This window comes from Pelodiscus sinensis, chromosome 25 (assembly GCF_049634645.1).
Source record: "Pelodiscus sinensis isolate JC-2024 chromosome 25, ASM4963464v1, whole genome shotgun sequence".
NCBI lineage: Eukaryota > Metazoa > Chordata > Testudines > Trionychidae > Pelodiscus > Pelodiscus sinensis.
Window position 1 is genome coordinate 16,296,130 of NC_134735.1, and position 26,872 is coordinate 16,323,001.

The 26,872-nt window shown below is 48.2% G+C and overlaps 1 protein-coding gene across 1 annotated transcript in view; it reads right to left on the reverse strand.

Annotated features, from left to right (window-relative positions):
* The window catches only part of MATN1 (matrilin 1), a 53,046-nt gene extending 45,751 nt beyond the window's left edge, over positions 1-7,295 (reverse strand). Inside the window, exon 1 of the mRNA XM_006134553.4 lies at positions 7,114-7,295. Coding sequence (XP_006134615.1) covers positions 7,114-7,201 — 88 coding nt within the window. The 5' untranslated portion in view covers positions 7,202-7,295. The remainder of the gene's footprint in view (positions 1-7,113) is intronic.
* Between the last annotated feature and the right edge of the window lie 19,577 nt (positions 7,296-26,872).

The following is a 26,872-nucleotide window of genomic DNA, read 5'->3' on the forward strand; positions in this document are numbered from 1 at the left end:
ATGTGCACCGAGGCATGTACAGATGTGCACCACCAATAGAAGCCCGTGCTCCCAGCTGTGGGTTTTGTCAGTGCTCTGCTAATCATCTGGGCAGCATTTGACTCTCTCCTGAATGGCCACCCAAACACTTAGCTTACAGGGAACACTGTTCCCCACCCTGCACTAAATAGAAAGAAATGTGAAGGGAGAGGAGACAATTAAGGCAAGTGATGGGGTAAGAAAGGGGGGAGTAAGAAAGTAGGTAGGATGAGTGCAGGTTACAGCAGAGGTTGTGAATCCGACCTATGCATGGGTCTTTGTGGTAGAAGGGGAGTCTAGTGGATCAGAGCTGTGACCTAGGACTCCTGGCTTCTGTTCATTGCTCTGCATGACACTGGGCAAGTCGGCGCGCCTCACTGTGACTCAGTTTCCCTATTTTAAGGCCATTTGGATGGTCATAAATAGTTACTTATATCATAAGGCAAAGTGGGGACTAATTAATCAGTGTTTATCAATGGCCTTTCATTTTGTGCACAAGAAAGTGTTTTCTTCAGTTAAAAAAATATCACCATGCACAAATCTGGGCATTTAGAATAAAAGGTGACAATACCAGGCATTTGTGGGGCATTTCACCCCGCCAGGTTTATGCTCCTCTGCTGATACAACTCAGTGCAGTCACAGTCCAGTAAAACATTGGAGTTGACCACCTGTCTAAAGGGTCTTTAGTAGATGCCCTTCAAACACATTACAAAAATCGATCCATAAATCCCTGCAACTCTGTGCATTTCAGAGATAGATACACAGAGGCATATAGCCTTTGAATAACTACCCCAACGTTCTAGGGGGTCAGTGGAAGTAGAAAAAGAACCCAGGAGTCCTGATTTATATAATCCCCTGCTCTAACCAGTGTGTCTCAACTAAAGGTTCATGGACCACAGGGATATTTAGAAGTCTTTCAGAGGGTATATCAGCTGATTTGCCTACTTTTACAACAGGCTACATAAAAAGCTCAGGAGAACTCAGTACAAACTGTCGAGTATCAGAGGGGTAGCCGCGTTAGTCTGAATCTGCAAAAGCGGCGAGGAGTCCTGTGGCACCTTATAGACTTACCAAAGTGTAGGAGCATAAGCTTTCGTGGGCAAAGACCCACATGCATCTGTCGAAGTGGGTCTTTGCCCACGAAAGCTTATGCTCCAACACTTCGCTTAGTCTATAAGGTGTTACAGGACTCCTCGCTACTTTCGTCAATACAAAATGAAATTTCATATGATGACTTGTTTACACTGCTCTATATGCTATACTCCAAGGATGGCCAACATGTTCCTGACAAAGAGCCTGGATCCAGGTGGATCCAGCAAAAAGAGCTGGGGGGGGGGGAGGGGAAGGAGCCCCCAAAAAATGGCAGAGAGAGAAAAAAAAGAACGACTGACCCTTTAAGGAAGTTGAAGGCTGCTATCAAATCCCCCCTCACTCTTCTCTCCTGTAGCCCCAATAAGCCCAAATCCCTGAGCCTCTCTTCATAGGTCCTGTGCTCCTAGTCATTTTTGTTACCCTCTGCTGGACCTTCCCCAATGTGTCCACATCCTTCTTTAGTGGGGGCCCCAGAACTGGATGCAACACTCCAGACGTGGCCTCATCAGTGCTGAAATAATAATGTTATAATCCAACTGATTTCTTTTACAGTTTCATGTAAAATGAGAAGACGCACAATTTTTCAATAAAGGGCATCGTGACCCTTTTGTGTGTTTATGTTTGATTGTGTAAGCAAGTAGTTTTTCAGTGAGGTGTAGCTTTGGGTTACAAATCAACCTCCAGAAATGGGGACAATCATCTGGAAAGGTTGCAAGCTCCTGCATTAAAGCACATCGTTTCCTATTGATAACCACCAACTCATCTAGATATTTGCCAAATTTTACAGCAGACTATCAAGGCCCTAGTGATTATGCAGATAAATAAGGATGCACGAGACAAGAGATGCAGAGTGAAAATGTAAACCAGGCTAACCAACATAGTTTCCATGGAATGTCTATTTTCTTGGTAAGATCAATAATATACATGATGGCGAAAACGACTGTGGACAAGAGGCTGTGTAGAACAGCTGGATGGACAGTCTCAAAACTGACCATTTTGATGACATTTTTCATCACAATTTGAAATTATGACCAAAAACTAAAAAGGATCGGAATTTTATGAACATTTTCCCAACATGTCCCATTTAGCCTTTCTCTGTGAGGTTCTAGGCTTACATGCTATATTCATATTTCATTTTCACATGGGGGGAGAATACAGTTTCTGCAACAAAGGGAAAAAGCTTGTTCAGACTTTGTTGGCAGATTGGTGCAAGTTTTTTGACCAGCAAGTCTGGCTGAAATTAAGACATAAATATTGAACTTGGTCATCAGTGAGAAATCTGGCAGAGTTCTCATGCTATTAGACAGATAAAAACAAATATCCCATTGTACATATCTAAAGAGAGAACATTGGGCAAATTTCCTGAGAGACTCTAGTATTGAATGAGTCTCAGATTCAGAACAATGTATTGCTAAACATCACAGTGTCCAGGAGGGATTCATAGAGCAGTTAGTCAGTAGGATACAGTGGTTGCCACTGAAAAGTAAACATTTATCACATAGTGTTGATTACATATCACTGCCATAGTCCAGTGCAGGAAATATAAAGCATCAGTTTAAATCAAGTGCTTTAATTCTTAGATCAAAAGAGAACTTTATATCATTTCATTATGCCCATTTTATAGGTAGAAAAACTGAGGCACTGAGGTTTGCCCAAGGTTACGCAGTCTGTCCTGGTGGAATAAGGATTGGAAAACAGGTCTCTTAATTTCCACTGCAATGCCCTAATCACCATCTGGGTTTTTTAAATTGTTGCCTGCTACCCAGAAAGAATTATGGTAACATAGCATGGACATGTGGGCTAAGGACTAACTGAGCTGAAAAATGATTTTGAGATCAATTTTTTCATGAAACATTTTTGTATTTTGTCCCAAATAATGTGTTGCGTATCTCTGCTTATAAAATTAAAACACATTGATTCACTATACAGAGGTTATTGGAAAATCAAAAGTGAATCTAGCAAATGGTCTAGAGCAGCGTTTCCCAAACTAGGGGCCGTGGCCCGGAACCGGGCCATGGGAAAAAAATACCGGGCCTCAGCGCGCCTGGTGGGGGCCGGCAGGGCCCCGCGCCCCTGAACTCGGAAGTGCCAGCGAGTTACAGAGCCGGGGGCTGCTCCACCGATATGTAGAGCTGGGTCTCTCCCCAGGACCCTCCCCCACGGGTCCCCTCAGAGTGTCCCCGCCATGCGTGGCTCCTCTCACCGCCTGCTGCTGCCCGTGGGCGGCGTTGCACGTGGGCGGGGAGGACGCCCGGGTGTGACGTGACGTCACGGCCCGGGATTTTAAAGCTCTGCGGAAACACGTGGTGGGGCCACGCTGGCTCCGGGTTCAGCCTCCGGCCCCGCCATGTGGAAGGCAGAAGGTAGGGAACGGGCTTGGGCGGAGGCGAGGACGAGGAGGCGGCGGCGGGCTTGCGCGGAGGGGGAGGGGTGGAAGAAGAAGGGGAGGAGAAGGCACCAAGGGACATGGTGCAGGAGAGAGAGACACATGCCAGGGGGCCAAGTGCAGACAATGAGGGAAAGGGTAGGAGGGGAGGTGTCAGTGGGAGGGGGGACAGGGTGATGCTGGGAGAGGAGAGGAGAGGAGGGGGAAGGACATTGGGGGCTGGAGGAGGAGGTGCTGGGACAAGGCTTGAAAGGAGGGGTGGCCATGAGAGGTGGGGATGGAGCAAGTCATGTGTGAGGGCACAGAGGGGCAGGAGGGGGTGGGGCAGAGAGTGCTGAGGGGGTGGGTATCAAGGAAAGAGAGGGCAAAGGGGGCAGGGGCAGTAAGGGAAGGGGGAGGCAGCAGGAGGGTGCAGGGCTAAGGGAAGGTACGGGTGCCAGGGGATTCTGGGGTGAGGAGGAGGGGAGAGCTGGCCACCAGAAGCAGCACTGGATGGCGGGACTGGGGGGCTGGTGGAAGCAGGGCTGCTGGCGGGTGCGAGGTTGGGGACAGGGAGCTGGCTGGGGAAGATGTTGGGGGAGGGGGGGAAGAAGTGGCCACCAGAAGGAGGGCTGGACGCAGGCAGCGGGGCTGGCCAAGGGAGATTGGGAGGAGAAGCGGGGGGGACCTGGCTGCCCAGGAGGGGGTTGGGGGAAATGGGGCTGGCCAGAGGTGCAGCGGGGGGAGCAGAGGGGAGGAATGAATCGGACTGTGGGGAGTGGGACTGACCTGGCCATATGTGGATCTTGGGGCACTGCCTCCGTTCCCCCCTGCCCCCCGCAAAGCAAAAAGCATGAGTTAGTCCATCCCGGGGATTCTATTGGTCCCCCCCCCCCCACGCACACACACCCCTCGAGTAGTTGCCAACTGTCTGGCTGGTAGACACACTCATGCAGCCTGAGCACATTTACCAGCCAGGCAGTTTGAAACTACAAACTGATACATCTAGTAATAATACAACTTACCTAATGAGAAAATACCAGACATGTTCTACATCTGGTATTTTCTCAGTTTGTTTTTTATGTGTTTATATTTTTGGGCTGCAAAAAGCAGTACTGGAAAAAAGGTTCCAACTAAAGTAAAACGTTTGGGAAACGCTGGTCTAACCAGCTTTCTGTCTGTCTTACAGTCCATTTATCCAATCCATATTCCTTAACTTGCTGGCAAGAATATTGGGGGTGACCATATCAAAAGCTTTGCTAAAGCTGGCACTGGGGGGGTTGGGAGGACCAGAAACAACTTATTTGAATATTCATCATTTGATTACCATTACCAGTTCGTGAATGGATTTACTGGTCCCCATGTCAAAAAGTTTGGGAACCACTGGTTTAGATGGTCCTTGATCCTGTTGTGACTGGAGGGGACTGGACTTTCGAGGTCCCTTCCAGTTCTAGGAGTCTGATTGTGTCCAGTCCCAGTGTGCTCACTAGTCTTAAAAGTTGTTTATACATGGAGCTCTTCAGGTAGAGCTATTCCAGAACAATTAACCCTGAAAGTCTCCATATATGGCCACTTTCGTTCTGGCATAAAAGTGCCTTTTCCAAATTGATTTTGGAAGGCATTAAAATAAATACAAATGGCCACATATGGACTTATTCCAAAGAATAGATATTTCACTCTAAATCCACAGTCTACCGTATTCCATATTAATTTTTATAAAATTCAAGCTCTTACCACAATAAAACTGAGTCTGGGTAAGCACCGTGTTGCTGTATTTATTAGAAAAAACACAAAACCTGTTAGTAGCTCAGAATTAAAATATTTGTATATTGCAAATATCACGAACTGGATGAATGGTCCATTTGTCATTTCCTAACGCTGGCAGTATTTAGTTCTTGATGGTTCCTTTCACAAAGCTGACCAGTTGGGCAGAAATTTCTTGGTCTACACTAGTTAATTATTTCAAAATAACAAGCAGGGCATCCACATTATCAAGGCCATTATTTCAAAATAAGGGGCTGGTTATTTCAAAATAATGACTCCTGCTTTCCACGAGGAATAGTTATTTTGAAAATAGTTATTTCAAAATAACATTAGTGTGTATGTTCCTTGGCTACTATTTCAAACTAACTGCTCCCCAGAGTCATTCAAAGTAGTTACTCCCCAGTATGTCCTGTGGCTCTAAGTGGAGGTAACACATCCACATTAACGAAGCCTGCCTGGGACTAATTTTGAGGCTTCCCTGTAGTATGGACACGCTATATCAAAATAGTTATTTTGGGAGTTATTTCAAAATAATTTCCTAGTGTAGATATGCCCTAAGTGGCCATGATCTGCACAGGTATAAATGTTGAAAAATGCCCTAAAATTACTCAACCTTTTTTACAATATTTGTTTTGATCACTCCCTGCATCCAGGAGTTCTGCAGGTTGGCTGAACATTAATTGTGGTCTGTAACTTTATCAGGTCCCCTACCAGGTGAGTTAATAGACTGATTTCTTTGCCATTTTTTACAAGCCTTTTTCACTGTTAATCTTTCTTTTGGAATTTGATCCTTGTTCCTTTATTAGATATCATTTGTGATACCACGGTGCCTAACCGCGCCAACATAGTAATCAATGCACTACGCATCTCACTGAGCTAGGTACTGTAGTGATTCCAGCAGACCCTGGTTATCTGCAGGCAGAATCTAACCTGGGACCTCAGGAGCTTAGGGCATGAGCCTCTACTGCATGAGCTAAAAGCCAACCGCTGCTCAGTGGAGGCTGTAGAGCAGGTTCATTCTCTCTGTGTGTAAGTGGTCTCAGTGCCACTGGATGGGACAGTCCCACAGCCAGAAGGTATGTAGGTTACACTGTACAAACACAGATCACGCAGGTCGTCCCTTCCCCAAAGCCCAGAGACAACAGGTGGAAACAAACAGCCTGGGAGTACACAGAACAATGTGACAGTGTTGTTCATCGTGATGGGCGGTCAGTTCCGCACACTGCCTGTCTAGCATTGTCACGTATTTTGTAGCTGGGAACAAAGTCTTGGAGACATGAAAATTAACCCTCCTTCTGTGTGGATGCCCAGGGGCTATCGCTTGGGCAGCCTGTCTCTAATGACACTCAAGCAGCCCCGTCATCCCAAATCAGGCAAAATCTGCCACTGACTTCACCAGCATGAAGGGGCTTCTCTGGAAGTTGGGGTGAAAGTGGAGCAGAGCAGGAGAGTCTCCTCAGCCCAAGCCAATTCCCTCCTCCAACTGCCCAAGCAAAACCAGCCCTTGAGGAAACACCGAGCGGAGAAGAGTGGGGGTGGCTCAGGACATCTCCTTTAAGGGCAGTGCCTCCTCCAGCGAAGGGCGACTAGACCTGACACAGTATGGAAAGCAGAATGGAAACAGCTTTCTGTTACTGGTGTCTGTGCCATGCACATGGGGCTTTTCTTCCTCAGCCAGGATCAGGCAGGAGAACGCAGCAACACATCTGAAGTGTGCTGCCGTGGTCAAATATTTGCAAAAGATTCTTTGCACTGCCCTGCAACCTGCTTGGCATCATTTCCCCCTTTTTTATCTCCCCAGGTTCACATCTCCCTTAGTGGGATGGCTGTGGGTGACTGGCAGGCACCACAAACAGAAGGAGCCCTTCCCTTACCTCTTGGCTGAGGGGCGGCCCCATAAATGCCGTGATTCTGGAAGAGAAGCAGCACGGAGAGCAAGAAGCCAGAGAAAATCCTCTCCATGGTTGCTCAGAAGCTGGAGGCAGAGTGGCAGGCAAGACGCTTGGCCCAGAGATATTAACATGCAGCTCCTCGGAGGGGCAGCGGGCCAGCCTCTGACACGTGTGAAATACCTGGGGGGGTAGTAGGGGGGGAGAAAAAGAAGAAAACTTTGAATGACAAGAAAGGACTCCTGGCTTTGCCCAGCCTCTGGGGCTTTCCACAATGGATTCATTGCTTGCCTAGGGGAGGGGACCCACCATTACCTGGAATGTGGAGAATCTGAGATCTTAACAGACCTGAACAGTGGGGCCAGTGAGACCAGGTTGGGGAAAGGGATTAACCTGTCATTCCCTGGCTTTAATCTGCACGGCTGATGTTTGCCACACTCAGCAAACAGGCTGCAGTGTATCAGGCTAGCATCCTTCCTGAACCTGCAGGGAGGGGGACAGAGCAAGGTTACTCGAACCATCCCTTAGCCAGCCAACTCAGCATATGCAATCCAGCCCTCAGGATTTAGGAAACAGCAGCCTTGTGGTGGATTCCCCCACCCCCCCACCCTCACACTCAGTTTTAAGAATCTGTAGGCAAAAATATCATTCTGCTATGGGAGGAGTTGGAGAGTAGAGGGGAATGGAAGGGCTGGAATCACAGCTGAGTGAAAGCCAACCAGAGTTATGGGAAACAGAATGAGTTAATATCAGGGGAAATTGTTACTTCCATTATAAAAATGATACCTTCCGGAGGACTGAAAAGAGACAGAGGGAGAAGTAAACCAGGAAAATATTAATAGCAAAGGAAAGAAAGATTAGATAGATAGTGGGGGTGGTTGGGGATAGGTAGGTAGGGAGAGAGAGAGAGGGGGGGGGACATTGTGTCTGATTCATTGTCTTAACAGGGTTCAGGGTCAGGGGTGCGGGACCCATTTTTATAGTGAGGTGCTGAAGGGAAAGCCAAGTACTTGGGCTCTTATTCAAGCCAGGGGATGCAGTGCGGCAGCCCCACCAGCACAGCTAGTTCCAGCGCTGAGGTGCACAGTTCTGCCCAACCCTGGAAGACACAGCGCTTGCCACAAGCAGCTCACAATCTAAATAGACAAATAAACCCCCAAATTCTGCCCCTATGCGGATTTAGCAGGCTGCCTTCAGGGTAAGGCAAAGGAGTCATCCCACAGTAACACTGTATATTGTTAAACTAGAACCACACTTTCATTTTGGCTGATTAATGCAACTGTCAGGCTCAGGTATCCAGCAGCCTTCCATGTCGGCAAGCAGTCCCCGATTTCACTGCACCGCGTCATCCCAGAGCCACACCATCCACCTGCAGATCCAGAGGCCAAGCCCTCATCTTCATGCTGAGACACACTTTACCAGTGCCCACCCTGAAAATAAAGGGGCTTCACACAGATTACAGCATAGCTCAAGAGAGTCATGTGCAAGGAAAGCGCAAGCTGAACACAGACGCACTGGCTGGAACATTGCAAAGCCTTCAGCATCGTGATGAGAAATTTTGCTGGAGGGAGCCCAGGGCTCTGAGACCCTCCCACTTTGCCAGGTTTTAGACCCAGCCTGGACATCTACCCTGCTATTTTTAGCCATACAGCAGGACCCTGTGAGCCCAAGTCAGCTGGCCCGTGCTCCAAAACTGCTGCTATGTGTGGAGGGAGGGTTGCGGTGTAGACATATTCTGAGGCCCCAGATCTTCTGCTTATGGTGAGTAGCATCTTGTTTCCCAGTAAGTTCCACTGAGATAAATGAGTCTGATGTCCACAGAAACTGTTACTGAAGGTGAACAAGAGTAGGAGACATTGACTGCAGGTTAGCATGAGAAAATGCACACACTCAGAGCTATGCGCATACACACTCAGAGCTATGCGCATACACACTCAGAGCTATGCGCATACACACACAGAGCTATGCGCATACGCACACTCAGAGCTATGCGCATACACACACAGAGCTATGCGCACACACACTCAGAGCTATGCGCATACACACACAGAGCTGTGCACGCACACACACACACAGAGCTATGCGCATACACATACAGAGCCAGGGGAGGATATAGGGCAGGGCGAGCGGGGTGGCTGCCCCGGGCCCCATGCTTCAAGAAGCCCTGTGCATGTGCTGTGGCGCCACCGTGCATGCGCCGTGGCAAAGGGGGGCCCTGCGAAATTGTGCTGCCCTGGCCCCCGTGAAATGGTCATCTGCCCCTGCTCAGAGCTGTGCACAGACACACACACGCTCAGAGCTATGCACACACACACAGCTATGCACACACATACTCAGAGCTATAGATAGTAGTCTTCTTGATAGTAGTCTTCTAGTATAGCCATTGGCACACACAAATATACATTCTCACTAATGCATTGATGCCCTGAGATATACATTCCCCCACACATGCATGCTCACACATACCCCCGATTCCCCCCCCCCCGACACATACACATATATAGCTGCAAATATATGTTCCCTGACTGACCTTTTCAAAACAGGATACCATAGGTCCTGTTTTTAAAGGGACAGTCAGGGAACAAAATGGAATTAAAATATATGTGCGTTTTGTTTCCATCCTCTTTTCATATGCATTTTTATATAAATATGCTTTTTTCCCTTTTGCTCTGCTCAGCTCACAAAGAACTATTGGTACAGACAGTGCTGCTGGCCATGAATAGCGAACATTTAGAACCCTCCATAAATGAAGTCTCTATGGCCGTTCTTGCTGAAGAAAATACAAAGTGTCTCTGTGTCATTTTTCTGCTAATTAGCAAAAAGATAAATACATTTCAGGTGAATTTTTTCACTAGGGAGGCTGGGGCACACGCGCGACATTAAAGCTTTGAAAACAGGGTGAGGACAGAGGCATTTTGGATACCATGTGCCTGCATTTATAGATCTTTAAAAGAAATGTTTATTTTTAAAATATGAACCATAATTTCCCCCCAAGCCTCAGAAAAGTAAAACACTGACTCCAATATTTCCAGAGGAAAATGTGCATTCAGGCACTCACAACATAAACAGACAAGCTATTAAAGGATTCAGCTGGCCCCATTCTGTGGGGTGGCTATTGTAAGTTTCACGTTTCTAGAAGCATAGAAGGTTGTTCTCTCTCCCCCTCACAGACTCACACTCTGGTTACTGAAGAGGCACTTGTTTCAAAGACTAGATCTGTCTATCCCTTCTGTTTCTAAGGAGCTTTGGACCAACGTACTCCATCCGGATCATTGGAGTGAACTGTTCAGAGCCAATGCCAAGTCCATGTGTACTAGCCCCTTTCCCAAGGAAAGCAGAGTGTGAGGTGATGGGAACTAGCAAAGAACAATACACTGCCCAGTGGCTCACTCTGGGTATGTCTACACTACAATGTTAGTTCGAACTAACGGATGTTAGTTCGAACTAACATTCATAGCCGCTACACTAGCGCTCCGCTAGTTCGAATTTGAATCGAACTAGCGGAGCGCTTAGTTCGAACTAGGAAAACCTCATTTTACGAGGATTAAGCCTAGTTCGAATTTACTAGTTCGAATTAAGGGGTGTGTAGCCCCTTAATTCGAACTAGTGGGAGGCTAGCCCTCCCCAGGTTTCCCTGGTGGCCACTCTGGCCAACACCAGGGAAACTCTATGCCCCCCTCCCGGCCCCGGACCTCTTAAAGGGGCACGGGCTGGCTACGGTGCCCGTGCCAGGTGCAAGCCTGCCAGCACCCAGCAAGCAGACCCTGCACCTGGCACGGCACAGAGCCACCCACCCGATGTCCCCCAGCCCACCTCCTCTTCCCGGGACCAGGCTGGCGGCTCCCGGGAGCTTGCCCTGGACCGCAAGAGGCGGGCACCTTCCTGGGCTAGTGCAGACATCGTGGACCTCGTCCACGATCTCCGCACTAGGCACAGGAAAGTGGCCGTCTAGGGCAGGAGAGCTGCCAGCCTGGCCACCCAGGAGCAGGTGTGCATGAAAATCAAGGGGGTCCACTGAGACCCCCGACCCTGAGCCCTGAGCTTACAATGGCCGTCCTGGGTCAGACCAAAGGTCCATCTAGCCCAGTAGCCTGTCTGCCGACAGCGGCCAACCCTAGGGACCCTGGAGGGGATGGACCGAAGACAGTGACCAAGCCATTTGTCTCGTGCCATCCCTCTCCAGCCTTCCACAAACTTTGGACAGGGACACCACTCCTACCCCCTGGCTAAGACTACTCCATGGACCCAAACTCCATGACTTGATCTCACTTCCCTTTAAACTCTGTTCTAGTTGTAGCCTTCACAGCCTCCTGCAGCAAGGAGTTACACAGGTTGACTCTTTGCTTTGTGAAGAACAACTTTCTCTTACTAGTTTGAAGCTTGCTACCCATTCCTTTCCTTTGGTGTCCTCTAGTCCTTCTTTATGGGAACTCATGAAGAACTTTTCTGTATGCACCCTCTCCACCCAACCCCTGCTTTTAGAGACCTCTATCCTGTCCCCGCTCCATCTCCTCTTTTCTAAGCTGAACAGTCCCAGTCTCTGTAGCCTCTCTTCATCTGGGACCTGTTCCCAACCCCTGATCATGTTAGTTGCCCTCTCCTCTTCCAGCCTTTCTCTTCCCCTCTCCCACCTCCTTTTCCCAGTCTCCCCCAGTTTTGTTCAATAAAGACAGAGTCAATGTTGGAAGAAACGTTATCTTTATTTTGTACATCAATAAGAAGGGGGGCTAGGGAAGGGTAAGTGGAAGGAGGTGAGGGAGGAATGGGGTACGAGCCCCCGATGGGGAGGACTGGGCTGGCTCTGCGGGCTTCTGGGGGTGGAAGCTCTCCTGCAGCCCCCCGATTACCCCCTCTCCCCAGATGGCAGCCTGCGGCAAGTGCAGCCGGGCTGATGGCCGAGTGGTGTGATGTGCCCAGTGTGGGTACTCCGGGCACTCCAAGCCAGGACTGCTTTGCAAGCGGGGCACCCCTTAGAACTGTGTGTCCGGGGTGGGGGTCGGGACCCTTTAAGCGCAGCCCTCGGCTAGCCTGAGACAGCATCTCCATGCTCTAAGTCCTCCTCTGATTCCCTGCCGGCACTGCTTCCGGCCATCCTTAAGCCCTGTTCAGGGTCCACTCAATGTGGACTTGCTAGTTCGAATTAGCAAAACGCTAATTTGAACTAGTTTTTAGTTCTAGACGCGTTAGTTCGAATTAGCTTAGTTCGAATTAACTAATTAACTAATTAACTAATTCGAACTAAGTTAGTTCGAATTAACGTTGTAGTGTAGACGTACCCTCTGAGGGTGACCACGTGTCCTGTTTTTAAAGGGACATTCCTGTATTTAAGCTCTCCTGCAGGTGTCCTGACTTTTTCTTAAAAATGGTCAAATGGTCCCGTATTTCCTGCCTTTCCCCCATGGGCAGGTCCTGCTGTTGGCTGGATCCATGCCCCCCAGCGGTGAGTGCGGGGTGTCTAGTGGCTACACCAGGCATAGGTGTCTAGGCTGGTGGTGGACTGAAGATACAGGATGCAGGGCCAGCCACGCCCCTGGTGGTCCATCAGTGCAGCCCTCACTGCGAGGCTTTTGACCAGCAGGGCCCTGTCCCCCGTCTCATGTGCAGCCAGCACTGAGAGCTGAGGTAACTGGTGAGTGAGAGCAGGTACCCGGCAGCGGCTCTGCTGCCTACCCGTTGGCCTTTATGTGCTCCCCTGCCACTGCCCTCATCCCGCTTTGCCACTTCACCCCACCCAGCCCTGTTGCAATACCCTCCCCACCTGTGCAATAGGAACCAAATCCTGTCTCTGCCAAAGCCCCGCACAACACTGACACAAGGAAGCTTCTCTGTGCTTCATCTTAGCAGGGTGGGCAAGAGAGCCTCCCCAGGCCGGATCCAGCCCGCCACGTGGGTTGATCTGGCCAGCGGACACCCTGCCACTCCCCTGCCCCCAGGGCGGCACTTAAGGGAACCACCAGCTGAACAGATGTCAGTTCACTCTAAGCGCTGCATGCCCCTTGCAGGACGGGGACAGGGAGCGAGAGACTTTGCATGCTCCCCTGCCCCAAGGCTGTGATTGATAAGGGGGCAGGTCCCTAGAGCTGGCTGTTTTCTCTAGGGAGGGGTGGGGGCAAAGACTTCATAGAATAATAGAATCCTAGGGCTGGAAAAGACCTTGTGAGGTCCAGTCTCCTGCCCACAGTTCCCCACTTCCAGGCCAATCAGGGTCTGTGGGCAGGGGATCACAGAAGTGTCCTGGCACCGCCCCTTCCATCTGACACCCCGCCCCTTCTGGGCCACTTCAACAATCTGTGGGCCACCCTTCTACAATATTGCCCACTCCTGAGCTAAGCTCTTGAGTGGCAGGGTGGGGGCAGGAAGCAATTGCCAACCTGTTCACAGTCTGAACGTGCAGGCTCCCCAGCAGTCCCCCCCAGGCAGGGGGTAACACCCTCTTCATCCCCCTTCCTCACCCTGGCTACATCTCGACTGAAGGCTTCTTGCACAAGAAGCTTTTATTGGAAGAGATCTTCCACAAAAAGTTCTTGCACAAGAACGCGTCCAGACTGCAAAAGCACATTGAAAAAGCAATGTGCTTTTGCGAAAGAGAGCATTCAGAGTGCATGGACGCTCTCTTGAAAGCAATCTCTATTGCTATGCACAGAATGCACACCCGGGCATCTGTGCTTTTTCCTCTTTCCTCTTTTTGCACCCAAAAAAAAGAAAACCCCTTTTCCCCGTCTACACACACCTTTTTGTGAAAGTGCTCTTGTGCAAAAAGGCGTTCTTCCTCGTGGAATGAGGGATACTTACTCAGAAAAACCCCTCTGCTCTTTCAATTTTTTTGCACAAAAGCACACGTGAGGTGTGGACGCTCTGCAAGTTTTTTCAGAAAAAGTCTGTAGTGTAGACATAGCCCCTGGGTTCTGCCCCTAAGGAGCATGGGGCTGCCTTGGCTCCTAGGCACCCTCCCCTGCTGAGCCAAGTCTCTGGCTGGGTTCACTGAAGCCCCTGCATCCTGAGGACTTAACCCCGGCCTGCCTGCACTGTCGCCAGTGGCCAGCAGCAGCCTGGAGGGGTGAGCTGCCTTTTGACGCTGTGAGGGCAGGAAGGGACTAGCTGCTTCCAGCCACACTGGCAGGGCGGGGCTGAGGGCAGAGAGAGAGGAAAGACAATTCCAACTACCTACTCTGTGCCACGTGTAGCCGCGGACACGGAGTTCGGATTAAGGGGGATTTAAAAATGGCGGCTCCTGGGAACATGCAAATGAAGCCCGGGACATTTAAATCCCGGGCTTCATTTGCAACTCCGGTTGCCCTCATTTGCCTACCTAGCATGAACTAACAAGCTAGTGTAGACGTACCCTTAAAGATAAGAAGGTTAATATAAAGGATCTAGCTACTCTGTATTTCTATAATTGGGCTCAGTCAGCATGAGTGCATCTCCACTGCACCCTTAGCTCAAGATACACTACGCAATTTGAGCTACACAAATTGCGCAGTTTATTTCAAGTGTATTCCAAAATAGCTTATTTCATAATTCGGCATTGTCTACATAATGCCAAATTTCAAAATAAAATGCTATTCTGAAATGTCCTTTGCCCCTTGTGGAATGAGGTTTGCAGGGACATCGTAATAGCACGCTCGTTATTTTTAAAGATATTTTAAAACAACGGGTGCACTGTCAAGATGTGGAATAGAAATTTTGGGATACGAGAAATATCCTGAAATAGCGCCACACAGTTTAGACGTACCCTGTGATATTAATTTGAAAGTTTGTATTGGATTGCTCTAGTTGATTGCTGTTGAACTTGCTTGAATATGAGTAATTTTACCAGGTCTCCTGTATTCAGCAGAGGGAAATATGGTCACTCTCCCTATGGATCTTACTCAAGAGTTATTCTTGATTAAGTGCAAGAATGTTCAGTTCCCCAAAGAGCCAGGCAAGAGGAGACCAGCAGCTTTGATACCTTGTCCGATCAATATAGCGCACTCAGTTTTGCAAAGCTTACTTAACAGAATGACCATGCCAAAAGCCTTGCAGAAGTCAAGGTCAATTATGTCCACTGCATTCCCCCCATCCACTAAATCAATTACCCTGTCAAGGAAGGAAATCGAGCTGGTTTGGCATGATTTGTTCTTGGTAAATCCATGCTGGCTGCTAGTGATCACCCGTTCGTCCTTCAGACATTTGCAAACTGAATGTTTTATATATTGCTCTAATACAGGTTGGACCTCCCTAGACTGGCACCCTTGGGACCTGACTCCTCCCGGATGAGGGATTTTTCCAGACCAGGGGAGGTCATTTCATGCCCCTGTTGCTGCCATCCCCCAGGTCCCCTCCCCCTCCAAAGACTTCCTGGCTACTCCCCAGCCCAGCTGAGCCACACACCTGCTTTTGGTGCCTTGCCATCCCCACCCACAGCCCAGCTGAGCGTGCTGACTCTCTGCCCCAAAAAAACCCAACTGAGCCATGTTCTGGCTCCTGGGCCCTACCTGGGACTCTCTGATCCTGGAACATCCCTGGTCGTGCCGGACTACAGATGTTGCCGGACCAGAGAATCCCAGATTGTAGAGGTGCAACCGGTAGGGTCCCAGGTATCAAAGTCAGCCTGACTGGTTTAAAGTTCCTGGGGTTCTCCATTACCCCTTTTAAAGATGGGACCACTGTTAACCCCTCTCTAGCCTGCTGGGACCTCTCCTGTCATCCAGGAGCTTGCAAAGATTATTGCCAATGGCTCCGAGATGTCTGCAGCAAATTCTTTCAGTACCTTCATGTGAATAGCATCAGGCCCCATTGATCTGAAAATGATAACGTCAAAACCAAATATTTTAGCTTATTGAAATGAAACATTTCGACATTACTGCAATGAGATGATTCCACATCATTTAAGTGAAACATTTTGACATTGCTGAATCACAATGTGTTGGTAGTCTTGAATCAATTTTTTCAGTTTCTATTTAACAAGAAATTAAGAAAATTCAGTTTCTCATTTTATTTCAGAACAAAAAATTGATTATTTTAAAAACTTGGAAGTTTCCATGAAATGAAAATTTCAGATTTCCATCCAGCTCTTGCTGTGAAGCACTGAAAATTTTGTTACATGCCCAAGCAAAGAAAATCTTGTTTTCCCGTTTTCCGCAGACTCTGACTCTTCTCGGTCCTCTTTTGGAAATGCAAACACAAATACATGTTGTAGACTTAGCACTGTTATCATTTATGTTATTTTATTCTGGTGTTTACAGTAAATGTAAAAGAATAATGAAATGTTTTTACTTCATATAAAGGGTCATCGTCAAGTACTAGCTTAAGATATAGATTTTTAGTTTTAAACTTCCCAACCATTTAGGGAACTGTGCCATCAGTGCTGGATTTTAAACATGGCTGCCCGTGTTCTCAGCCTTCAAATATAAACACTTTCTAGGAGGAATCCAGAGATGTGGCTAAAGTAATGTTAATTGGCCACCTAGGTCGCAGAAAAAAGAGAAGTCTCTGGTTGAGACAGCCAGCCAAACACTGAGTACCAGTAGTTTACTGTTGATTTTTATTTTATTCAAAATAAATATGTTTCCCCTGGCAAACACAGCTTTCTTCTCCTGAAGACACCAGAAAAACATGACGGGGTTCACAAAATACCTTAGCACTCTTTTAACAGTTATATTTTAAAAAAGGCTTCCTTTGATGTTCCTATTTCAATGTTATTGAGTTGGACTCAGCCTCAAAAATGCATGGGGAAATTTTGTGTCTAATGCTTTCATTTACCAAAAATCTAATTCCAAACGTTTTCTCCCCACAATGATTCTGTATAATTGCTGGCTTTAAAGGAGCTGAGGAGCCATTTACAGTCTGGCTGATTATCAGGGAGAATGTTTATTGTCAAACCACTTCACTGAGGAAATTAATACCTATTTGGGGAGAGTGGGATTTGTAAGGCACACAAGTAATTACACAAACAATGGGAAGGGTTGGAAACGGGGGAGAAATGTACTGCTTTAAATATAGACCATTTGAATAACTTTTATGACCAAAACAGGGAGTGAATATTTATCCTTTATGTTGTAAATAGCTCTGATGCTATAAACAGTAAATGCTTTTTACAGCTAGTACCTCTTTCTGTATTTTATGGGTCATGTTTGTTTCATTTTCGCTTGACCAGACAGTAAGGGTGAAAAATTGGGATGGGGTGGGAGGTGGGTGCCCTACATCCTCAGTTTAACCACATACCCTCCAGGAAGCCAGGAATCAATAGAACTCCTGGGTTCTATTTCTGGCTGTGCCATTGGTTGTAGGCAAGTCACTTCCTCTCTTTGTGTCTCAGTTTTCCCAGCTGAGAACTAACAATGTCAATACATGCCTGTGTATCTTAAGAGTCTTAATTGAAGTCTCCACCTACTCTGCAGATGTGCAAAGGAAGACCTTGGATTTTGTGAACTCAGTGCCGGTCCAGTGCAAAGAGAATGCAGGATTGAGGGCAAGTGTGCTGAGTGGTGATACTCTCAGGGCACCAGGGAACACGGCTGCCCAGAGAAGGTCAGGGGAGGAATGATGCTGGCTCCTTGGGGTGATTATATAGATCCATAGGTCACTTTCAGCTGGAGATGAAAGGAAGCAGGGGCACCCTGGTGCGAGGTTCCAGCAAAATCTAGCTGAGCTGCGGCTAAAGCCATCAGGGAGCTATTTCAAGAGCTGGCAGGGACCCAGGTTGCAACAGGACAGTCTCAAAAATGGAGGAATGATCTTCAGGGGGGTTTGCTGCAGAGAGGCTCTGTGATAGCTGGGTAGCCTGCGGTGAGGGTGCTTGCAAGCAGCCTGGGCGGCAGGAGCTATATAAGGCAAAGGAGTTAATGTGATGCATAAGAGTTAACCTGATACTGCAGACATGGTAGTTCATCCCCAAACTGAGTGCAAGAAAATGCCCCATTTAGGGTAACCAGACAGTAAGGGGAAAAATTGGGTTGTATTTATGTTCCTTAACCTGCCTCGAGGTATTATTATTAACTAGCCAATTAGCCCGTCATAAAACAGGATTTTCAGGGCTTTCCTCCATGTGCTATTCCCTTTCTATCTTGGACTTCTCTCCTGAGCCTCTGGTCTCTTGCTCCATCTCTCTCTCTCCCCTCCTCCTACTGCCTCCCCCTCTTTCTCTCAGCTCTTCTCCATCTCCTGCCTCTCTCTCCATCTCTCTTTCTCTTCTCCTCCTCCTGCATGGGGAGCGCGGAGCCCAAACAGCTGTTTGTGCCACTTACTCCCGCACGGCAGCCTAGCAGAACGGCTGCCTATGGGCTCCAGCTGCCCCCCTGCACCGTTTCCCTTCACCCCAGCACTGATCCTGCAGCCTCCCAGTTGTCCTCCTCCTCCAGCCTGCTGCTCAGCTGCAGCCCTGCAGCCTCAGTGCTCCCCACTGTGCTCGCCTCCTCTTTCCACTCACCTCCACACTCCTCTCCACCTGCCCTCTCCATTGCAGAGCCACGCAGCAGTGCGCCAGAGGAAAGTGGGCTGCTAGTGCTGGTGATGGGCGCGTGGGGTCTCAGCCAGGCAGCTCTTTGCTGTCCCTGACTACTAAGGGCTGTGGCCAGGGCCACGTAGTAACTGCCCAGCTGTTCTTGGGGTTGGAGCTGCGTGGCGGCAGCGACTGCTCCTCTGGCGGCTGGAGCCAGGCTTTGGGCCATGTGACTACGGCGGCTGCTTCTACACAAAAGAGTCCATATCGCAGAGAATGCAGAACACGGCCACTTTTTTGATAGTCTCAGGAGAAAGAACAAAAATTAAATTTCCATGAAGATTGAAATAAGGTAAGATCAGCATCTTTATTTATTTATTAATAAAGTCGCTAAAATGTAAGGTCAATTAGTGACTTTAAAAAGTATCAGTGGCACACAGATCTGTAAATAGAAGTGAATACGTTAAATCTTGGCACGCCACTTCTGAAAGGTTGCCGACCCCTGGTCTCAACCCACTCTTGCAATGGGGACCATAAAAAACCTACGATAAAAAGGGATTGTTTGATGCAATATTGCAGTTGTCAATTTCTAACATTAACAGGCATAGTGAAAGCCCTGGCAGTTCTAACTTCATGGATCAATGTATCTGAGTCCTGCAGGCAGACAGTGTAATATTGGGTCTGGCTGCAGGACAAATCTAGAGTCCATATTTGTATTGATTTAGGTGTAACAAATAATAAAGGCTGTAGGTGACCTGACACTTTATTAAAAACTCACCAAAACCCCGGTGGCATTAACTCATTATGTCAACAGGAATCTGAAGCCAGAAGCCCTTTCCTCATCTGGGAAACCCACTTTCAGTCCTTTTCAAAGGCCAGGTCATCAGATGAGTTTGTGGCAACTCAGCCCTTGCACCAAGCAGATGCTATTGCTTGGGAGCCCTGTTTTTAAACAACGCTTGATTTCTTATGTTATTTATTTACTAATTATTAATTATAATTATTACTATTATTATTGCCATGGTTATTCCAGTTCTATTATGTGGTAATTCTCATTCTGTTGGCCATCTTTCCTATCCCTCAAGCCCTGGGACTGGCTATTTCGCAATCTGTGCACCTGCTTTCCTCAGGGAGGTCTATAACTTTCCCTGTCTACACAAGGGGACAGGTGGCAGGCTGTGAGGGGCTGCAAGCTCCTCACTTGGCCTACTCAGCCTGGGAAATGCAAAACAGCCTGTGCATCTGGGTTCACATACGCTGGTCTGGAGCACTCAGCTCCATGATGCTCTCACACAGGAACCTCTCGGTCCTTCTCACAAGAGGCCAGCCTTACTCCCGCCTCCGTGGTGGGACACTTTCCCATGACAAGCCACCACTAAGGAGGCTGGAGTCATGGAAACACACAGCAGTGCCGCACACGGCACAGGGTCATACTCGCATTCAGGCAGCATGTGCTTCCAGTTAAGTGTGACAATGCAAAGGGAACCTACCGGAGGGAGGAAGAGGAGGATACCCCTTTAGCTCTCTTGCTGGCAAGTAGTTTCTGCTGTTCACGCACACTTCCCCCAACACTACCCTCTACCCCCCACAGTGGGCAGGGATAGATGTTTTCTCTCTGCAGGATGCCTCCAGTGCCAGACCCAGCATGTCTCTCATGATTTGTAAAGAACTCTCATGGATTTGTAAAGAACAAATCATGTCAAACCAATCTGATAGCTTTCTTTAATAGGATAACAAGTCTTGTGGATAAGGGAGAAGCGGTGGATGTGGTATACCTAGACTTTAGTAAGGCATTTGATACGGTATCACATGATATTCTTATAAAAAAACTAGGTAAATACAACTTAGATGGGGCTACTATAAGGTGGGTACATAACTGGCTGGATAACTGTACTTAGAGGCTGTGTCTACATTGGCACCCTTTTCCGTAAAAGGGATGCTAATGAGACACTTAGGAATTGCAAATGCCACGGGGGATTTAAATATCCCCCGCGGCATTTGCATGAACATGGCTGCAGCTTTTTTCTGGCTCGGGGTTTTGCCGGAGAAAAGCGCCAGTCTAGATGGGAACTTGCGGAAAATAAACTCTTTTCCACAAGATCCCTTATTCCTACTTTCAAGACCTAATTCCTACTTTCAATAACTAATGAGTTCACAATCCTGCTGGAAAGGCATAACAAGTGGGGTTCCGCAGGGGTCTGTTTTGGGACCGAATCTGTTCAATATCTTCATCAACTATTAGATATTGGTATAGAAAGTAAGCGTATTAAGTTTGCAGATGATACCAAGCTAGGAGGGGTTGTGACTAATCTGGAGGATAGGGTCATAATTCAAAATGACCTGGACAAATTGGAGAAATGGTCTGAAGTACATAGAATGAAGTTTAATAAAGAGAAATGCAAAGTGCTCCACTTAGGAAGGAACAATCAGTTTCATACATACAGAATGGGAAGCGACTGTCTGGGAAGGAGTACGGCAGAAAGGCATCTAGGGGTTATAGAATATGACCAAGTTGAATATGAGTCAGCAGTGTGATGCCATTGCAAAGAAAGCAAACATGATTCTGGAATGCATTAACAGGTGGATTGTGAGCAAGACACGAGAAGTCATTCTTCCGCTCTGCTCTGCGATGGTTAGGCCTCAGTTGGAGTATTGTGTCCAGTTCTGGGCACCGCATTTCAAGAAAGATGTGGAGAAATTGGACAGGGTCCAGAGAAGAGCAATGAGAATGATTAAAGGTCTAGAGAACATGACCTATGAGGGAAGGCTGAAGGAATTGGGCTTGTTTAGTTTAGAAAAGAGAAGATTGAGGGGGGACATGATAGCAGTTTTCAGGTATCTAAAACGGTGTCATAAGGAAGAGGGAGAAAACTTGTTCATCTTGGCCTCTGAGGATAGGACAAGAAGCAATGGGCTTAAACTGCAGCAAGGGAGGTTTAGGTTGGACATTAGGAAAAAGTTCCTAACTGTCAGGGGAGTCAAACACTGGAATAAATTGCCCAGGGAGGTTGTGGAATCTCCATCTGCGGAGATATTTAAGAGTAGGTTAGATAAATGTCTATCAAGGATGGTCTAGACCAGGGGTTTCCAAACCTATTGACATCGGGCCCGGTAAATCCATTCACAAACTTTTGGAGGACCGGTAATGTTCATTTGCATATTTGCATATTCATTAATCAAATGATGAATATTCAAATAGGTTGTTTCTGGTCCTCCCAAAACCCCCAGTGCCAGCTTTAGCAAAGCTTTTGATATGGTCACCCACAATATTCTTGCCAGCAAGTTAAGGAATATGGATTGGATAAATGGACTGTAAGACAAACAGAAAGCTGGTTAGACCAGCGTTTCCCAAACGTTTTACTTTAGTTGGAACCTTTTTTCCAGTACTGCTTTTTGCAGCCCAAAAATATAAACACATAAAAAACAAACTGAGAAAATACCAGATGTAGAACATGTCTGGTATTTTCTCATTAGGTAAGTTGTATTATTACTAGATGTATCAGTTTGTAGTTTCAAACTGCCTGGCTGGTAAATGTGCTCAGGCTGCATGAGTGTGTCTACCAGCCAGCCAGTTCACAACTACTCGAGGGGTGTGTGTGCGTGGGGGGGGGGGACCAATAGAATCTCTGGGACGGACTAACTCATGCTATGTGCTTTGAGGGGGGAGGGGGGAACGGGGGCAGCGCCCCAAGATCCACATATGGCCAGGTCAGTCCCACTCCCCACAGTCCGATTCATTCCTCCCCTCTGCTCCCCCCGCTGCACCTCTGGCCAGCCCCATTTCCCCCAACCCCCTCCCGGGCAGCCAGGTCCCCCCCGCTTCTCCTCCCAATCTCCCTTGGCCAGCCCCGCTGCCTGCGTCCAGCCCTCCTTCTGGTGGCCACTTCTTCCCCCCCTCCCCCAACATCTTCCCCAGCCAGCTCCCTGTCCCCAACCTCGCACCCGCCAGCAGCCCTGCTTCTACCGGCCCCCCAGTCTCCCCAGCCTGCCCCAATTCCTCTGTCCAGTGCTGCTTCCGGTGGCCAGCTCTCCCCTCCTCCTCACCCCAGAATCCCCTGGCACCTGCACCTTCCCTTAGCCCTGCACCCTCCTGCTGCCTCCCCCTTCCCTTACTGCCCCTGCCCCCTTTTTCCCTGATACCCACCCCCTCACCACTCTCTGCCCCCATTCCCCTCATGCTCCTCTGCCCTCACACATGACTTGCTCCATCCTGGCCTTCCTCATGCCCACCCCTTCTTTCAAGCCTTCTCCCAGCACCTCCTCCTCCAGCCCCCAATGTCCTTCCCCTCTCCTCTCCTCTCCCAGCATCACCCTGTCTCCCTGCCTACTGGAGGCATTCCGATCAGAAATCAGAGCAGTAGAGAATAACGGACGCACTTTTAAAAGACCCTTGTATCAGACTCAAATACAGCACTAAGAGCAACACAGTTTCACTCATTAGCAGCGTTGGGGCAGCTCACATTTAGTTTATTTTGGCCAAATGCTCTAACATTTCACAAAAACCAAAATCATTTCCCGTCTAGCACCCAGCCTCTGCCTTGCCTGGAAATGCACAATAAATCTATGCACTTTTATCAGATTTCATGGCTCCTTTGAGGCAGGCTTTCAGGAGGGACTATTTTCAATTCTGAATATAAATTACTATTCAAAACAGAGCCACCGTCTGGTTTCCTAAACCAACCACACATCAGGTCCATTTAGGACGTCAGGTGCTCTGGTCTGGGGCAGAATATTTGAATCCTCTTGACAAAAGGCATTTCTCTGTGTGTGATACATCCCAGAGACGTGAGCAGCTTTATTGTGGCAGATGATTGGGCCAAGAGGTTTAGGAACTTTTAACTCTGTTCCATAAGTGAATGGCTGGGCACATGAGTAGTGGTGATCTATTTTAAAGTAGGCGATTACACCATTTACATTCTTGGGAAAGGATTTTAACATATTTTAATTAAATCTTTGAGGCCTCTGACCAGGGAGGGTGAAGTCTGCTCTATGCCCTTAGCTAAGCCCGAGTTGGCTTTTAGCTCATACAGTGGAGGCACATGGCTTTAGCTCCTAAGGTTGTAGGTCGCCAGTTTAATCCCATCTGTGGCTGTCCCGGGCCCATTGGCTTTACAGAGCATTGTGCTACTAGCATTGTGCTTGTACTGCCCCATGACCATACTTTCAGAGTGGTGCCAGCAAAAGACAAAAGCCAGTGCTAGTGACCATGGGAGCCCCTGCCCCTGAAGAAGAGCTTAGGTCTGCCCCTTGGCAAGGCCTTTCCCCATAGTGAATGGCACAGGATGACCAAGGGCCTCTCCTCCTCCCCTAGAGTGACCCATAGGGACATGCTCCTCTGGAAGGATGGTTACTAGACTGCAGGGCCAGAAGGGACCACAGTGATCCATCTCGGCGACCCTGCTGTGCAGCATAGGCCAGCGACCTCCCCCAAAAGGAATTCCTACTAGCGCACTTCTTTTAGGAGACAAGTTTCAGATGCTGCCGTGTTGGTCTGATTCAGCAAAAATGGGGCGTCCTCCTTGTGGGCCCCTAACAAATGTATTGAACATCAGGTTTTGTGGGCTGCAGCTCACTTTTCAGATGCACAAGCATCACAGGCCCATGGGACTCCTGGTCCTTTGAGAAAAGCATCCAGTGGTGAAGAAGCTCCACACCTGGACCGCTGTGACGTGTCTTGTTCCCCTGTACTCAGGCCCTGACACGCGGATGGACGTGCCACTGGGGATGGCATGAGGCTGCAGAGAGAGTATAAGTTGCCTCACCTTCACAGCAGCCCGGGCTGCAGTGTTCCCTGTAAGCTGCCCAGGAGAGATTCAAATGCCGCCCAGCTGATTAGCAGAGCGCCCAGCCAGGTTTGTATTTCAGTTGATGGTTGTCTTGCTGCACATAAAAATATTATTCTGCACATGGATGGGAAAGATTAGAAGGAAAATTGCCTGGGAGGCACTGTTCCTCGGACACACACTGTGGGTGACACCTCCTCCCCAGGGCCTGGATCAGCAATAAATTATTACTCTCCACTACGCGGACTCAGCTGCTCTGACCAGCATGTTACGAGGGCACATTGCACAGTTATATCTCTGTCCCCTCCAAAGATTGCCACATGAATGTGTGGGGCCCAGGTGGGGGGGAAGGTTCCCAGGCATATGCACTAAGTTGCACTCTAGCCCTCAGGGTACGTCTACACTAGCCCCCTAGATCGATCTGGGGAGGCTAATGAGGGCGACCGAAATTGCAAATCAAGCCTGGGATTTAAATATCCCGCGCTTGATTTGCATGTTCCTGGCCAGTCGCCATTTTAGAAATTGACAAGCCCAAAGTAACTGCCCGCGTCTACACGCGGCAGTGAAACGGGATTCCGATTTAAAGCCCTAACTCGAATTATCTGCTATTCCTCCTGCAATGAGGTTCACCAGCTAATTCGATTTAGGGGCTTTAAATCGGAATCCCATTTCACTGCCGCGTGTAGATGCGGGCAGTTACTTCGAATTTCTAAAATGGCGACCGGCCGGGGACATGAAAATCAAGCGCGGGATATTTAAATCCAGGGCTTGATTTGCAATTTCAGTCGCCCTCATTAGCCTCCCTAGAGCTATCTAGGGGGCTAGTGTATACATACCCTCAGATATTAGCTTGATACCTCCTAATAGCCTCTGTTTAACTAGTCAAGACCCATTTCCCAAGGTCATCACTGAGTCTCAAAGGTCTGAGTATGTCCTGTGACTTTTCCCTGTCCCCGTGTCAGTTCTCTGCACAAAGACTCCTTAATATCCGACTGCTACAGAATAGTGTTTTATTACTTAGCTCCATGTTGGCTCCAGACTGCAGGACTGTTTACCTTCCTTGTGATTATTTACCTTCCTAGCATGGACGTGGCTGCCAGCTTAGCAGTTATTGTGCTAGTTTGTCTTTAGGATTGCAGGAAAAACAAATTAGTACATGGGGAAAGCTTCTTACTAGATTTAGCCACAGGATCTGCATGCTAGAGGACATGCTAATTGCAGAGGGATAGGATCAGCTGGCATCGAGGGAAACATTCATTTACATGGAGAATTCTATTATTTGTTTTACTTTAACCGTGAAATTCCTGACCTGAGACCAGGTGCCATTGTGTTAGGTACAAATACATAGTACAGGTTGAACCTCTCTATTCCAGTGCACGCTGGTCTGGCAACATCCGTGGTCTGGCATGATTTCAGTTAGCTGGATCTCTACTTGGCATGACCCTGGCCAAGTTTCCCACAGTCCCATAAAGTTTGTTTACAGACACCAGTCTTAGTTCCTGTGTTCTGTGCTTTTATTTAGCTCTAATTTACCTCAAAATGTCTAATGTCACCAGCCTCCTGTGGTTTGACATATTCTCTGGTTCAGCACCGGTCAGGCCCAAGGGTGCTGGACTAGAGGGTTCAGCCTGTAGGAGAAAAGCCCTGCCCTACAGCACTTCTAATTTGATCAGGCCAAAGAAGTATTATCATCCCCATTGCATAGACGGGAGTGCTGCATACGGAGATAGTTTCACCTTTGTCTATAGTAGAACTGGGAATTGCACTCTGATTTCTAGCTTATGGCCCAGGGCAGGGGCTTAACCATAAGTGTCGTTCCCCCCCTCCCCCCCCCATGAATACTGACCTGGTGAAAACACAAAAGAACAAAACTTTCTAGGTTCATTCCACTTTTACTTTGGCAGCTTAGAGAGTTGGCAGATCTAGAGATAAAGTTTGTGCCTGTGCAAGATCAGAATAAAACGTGAGTATGAACCTCAGGCTGCAGCCCATGTAGAATCTCCCGTGGCAGAACGATTAGCACAGGCTCACTAACACGTTATACTCAGTGGCGTCTGACGAGAAATGAAAGGATCAGACGGAAGTTGCGTGGGAAGGAGACAAACGCCATTGGGCACAGCTGGCAAAGGGTCACCTCGTTAAGGTAGTTTGAGTTCCAGGTAAGGAGGCCCCCAGACTGTCTTGGCAAACGTTTTTCAAAATGCTCTTAAGGGAGTTAGATGCCCAGCGTGTCAATGAGGTTTAGGTTCCCTAGAAAGTAGTTAGGTGCCTCGATTGTCAAAAGCCCCAAATCAGGTTAGGAGCCTAACTCCCCTTTCAATTAACACTCTTGACAATCACAGTCATTAGGGGTCTAATTAGCGTCAAACTCTGGCCCCTAAGCACAGTCTATGTCACCAGTGGCATTAGCCTGCAGCCACCTCAGCTAAAGAACAAAGCGGTGTTCTCCCCCTTGGACAGAGGCCCAGAAAGTCCCTACCCAGGGCGCTTCCTAGCAGAACTGAAGCATTTTTAACCTTCCGATAGATGAGAAGACAGTTTA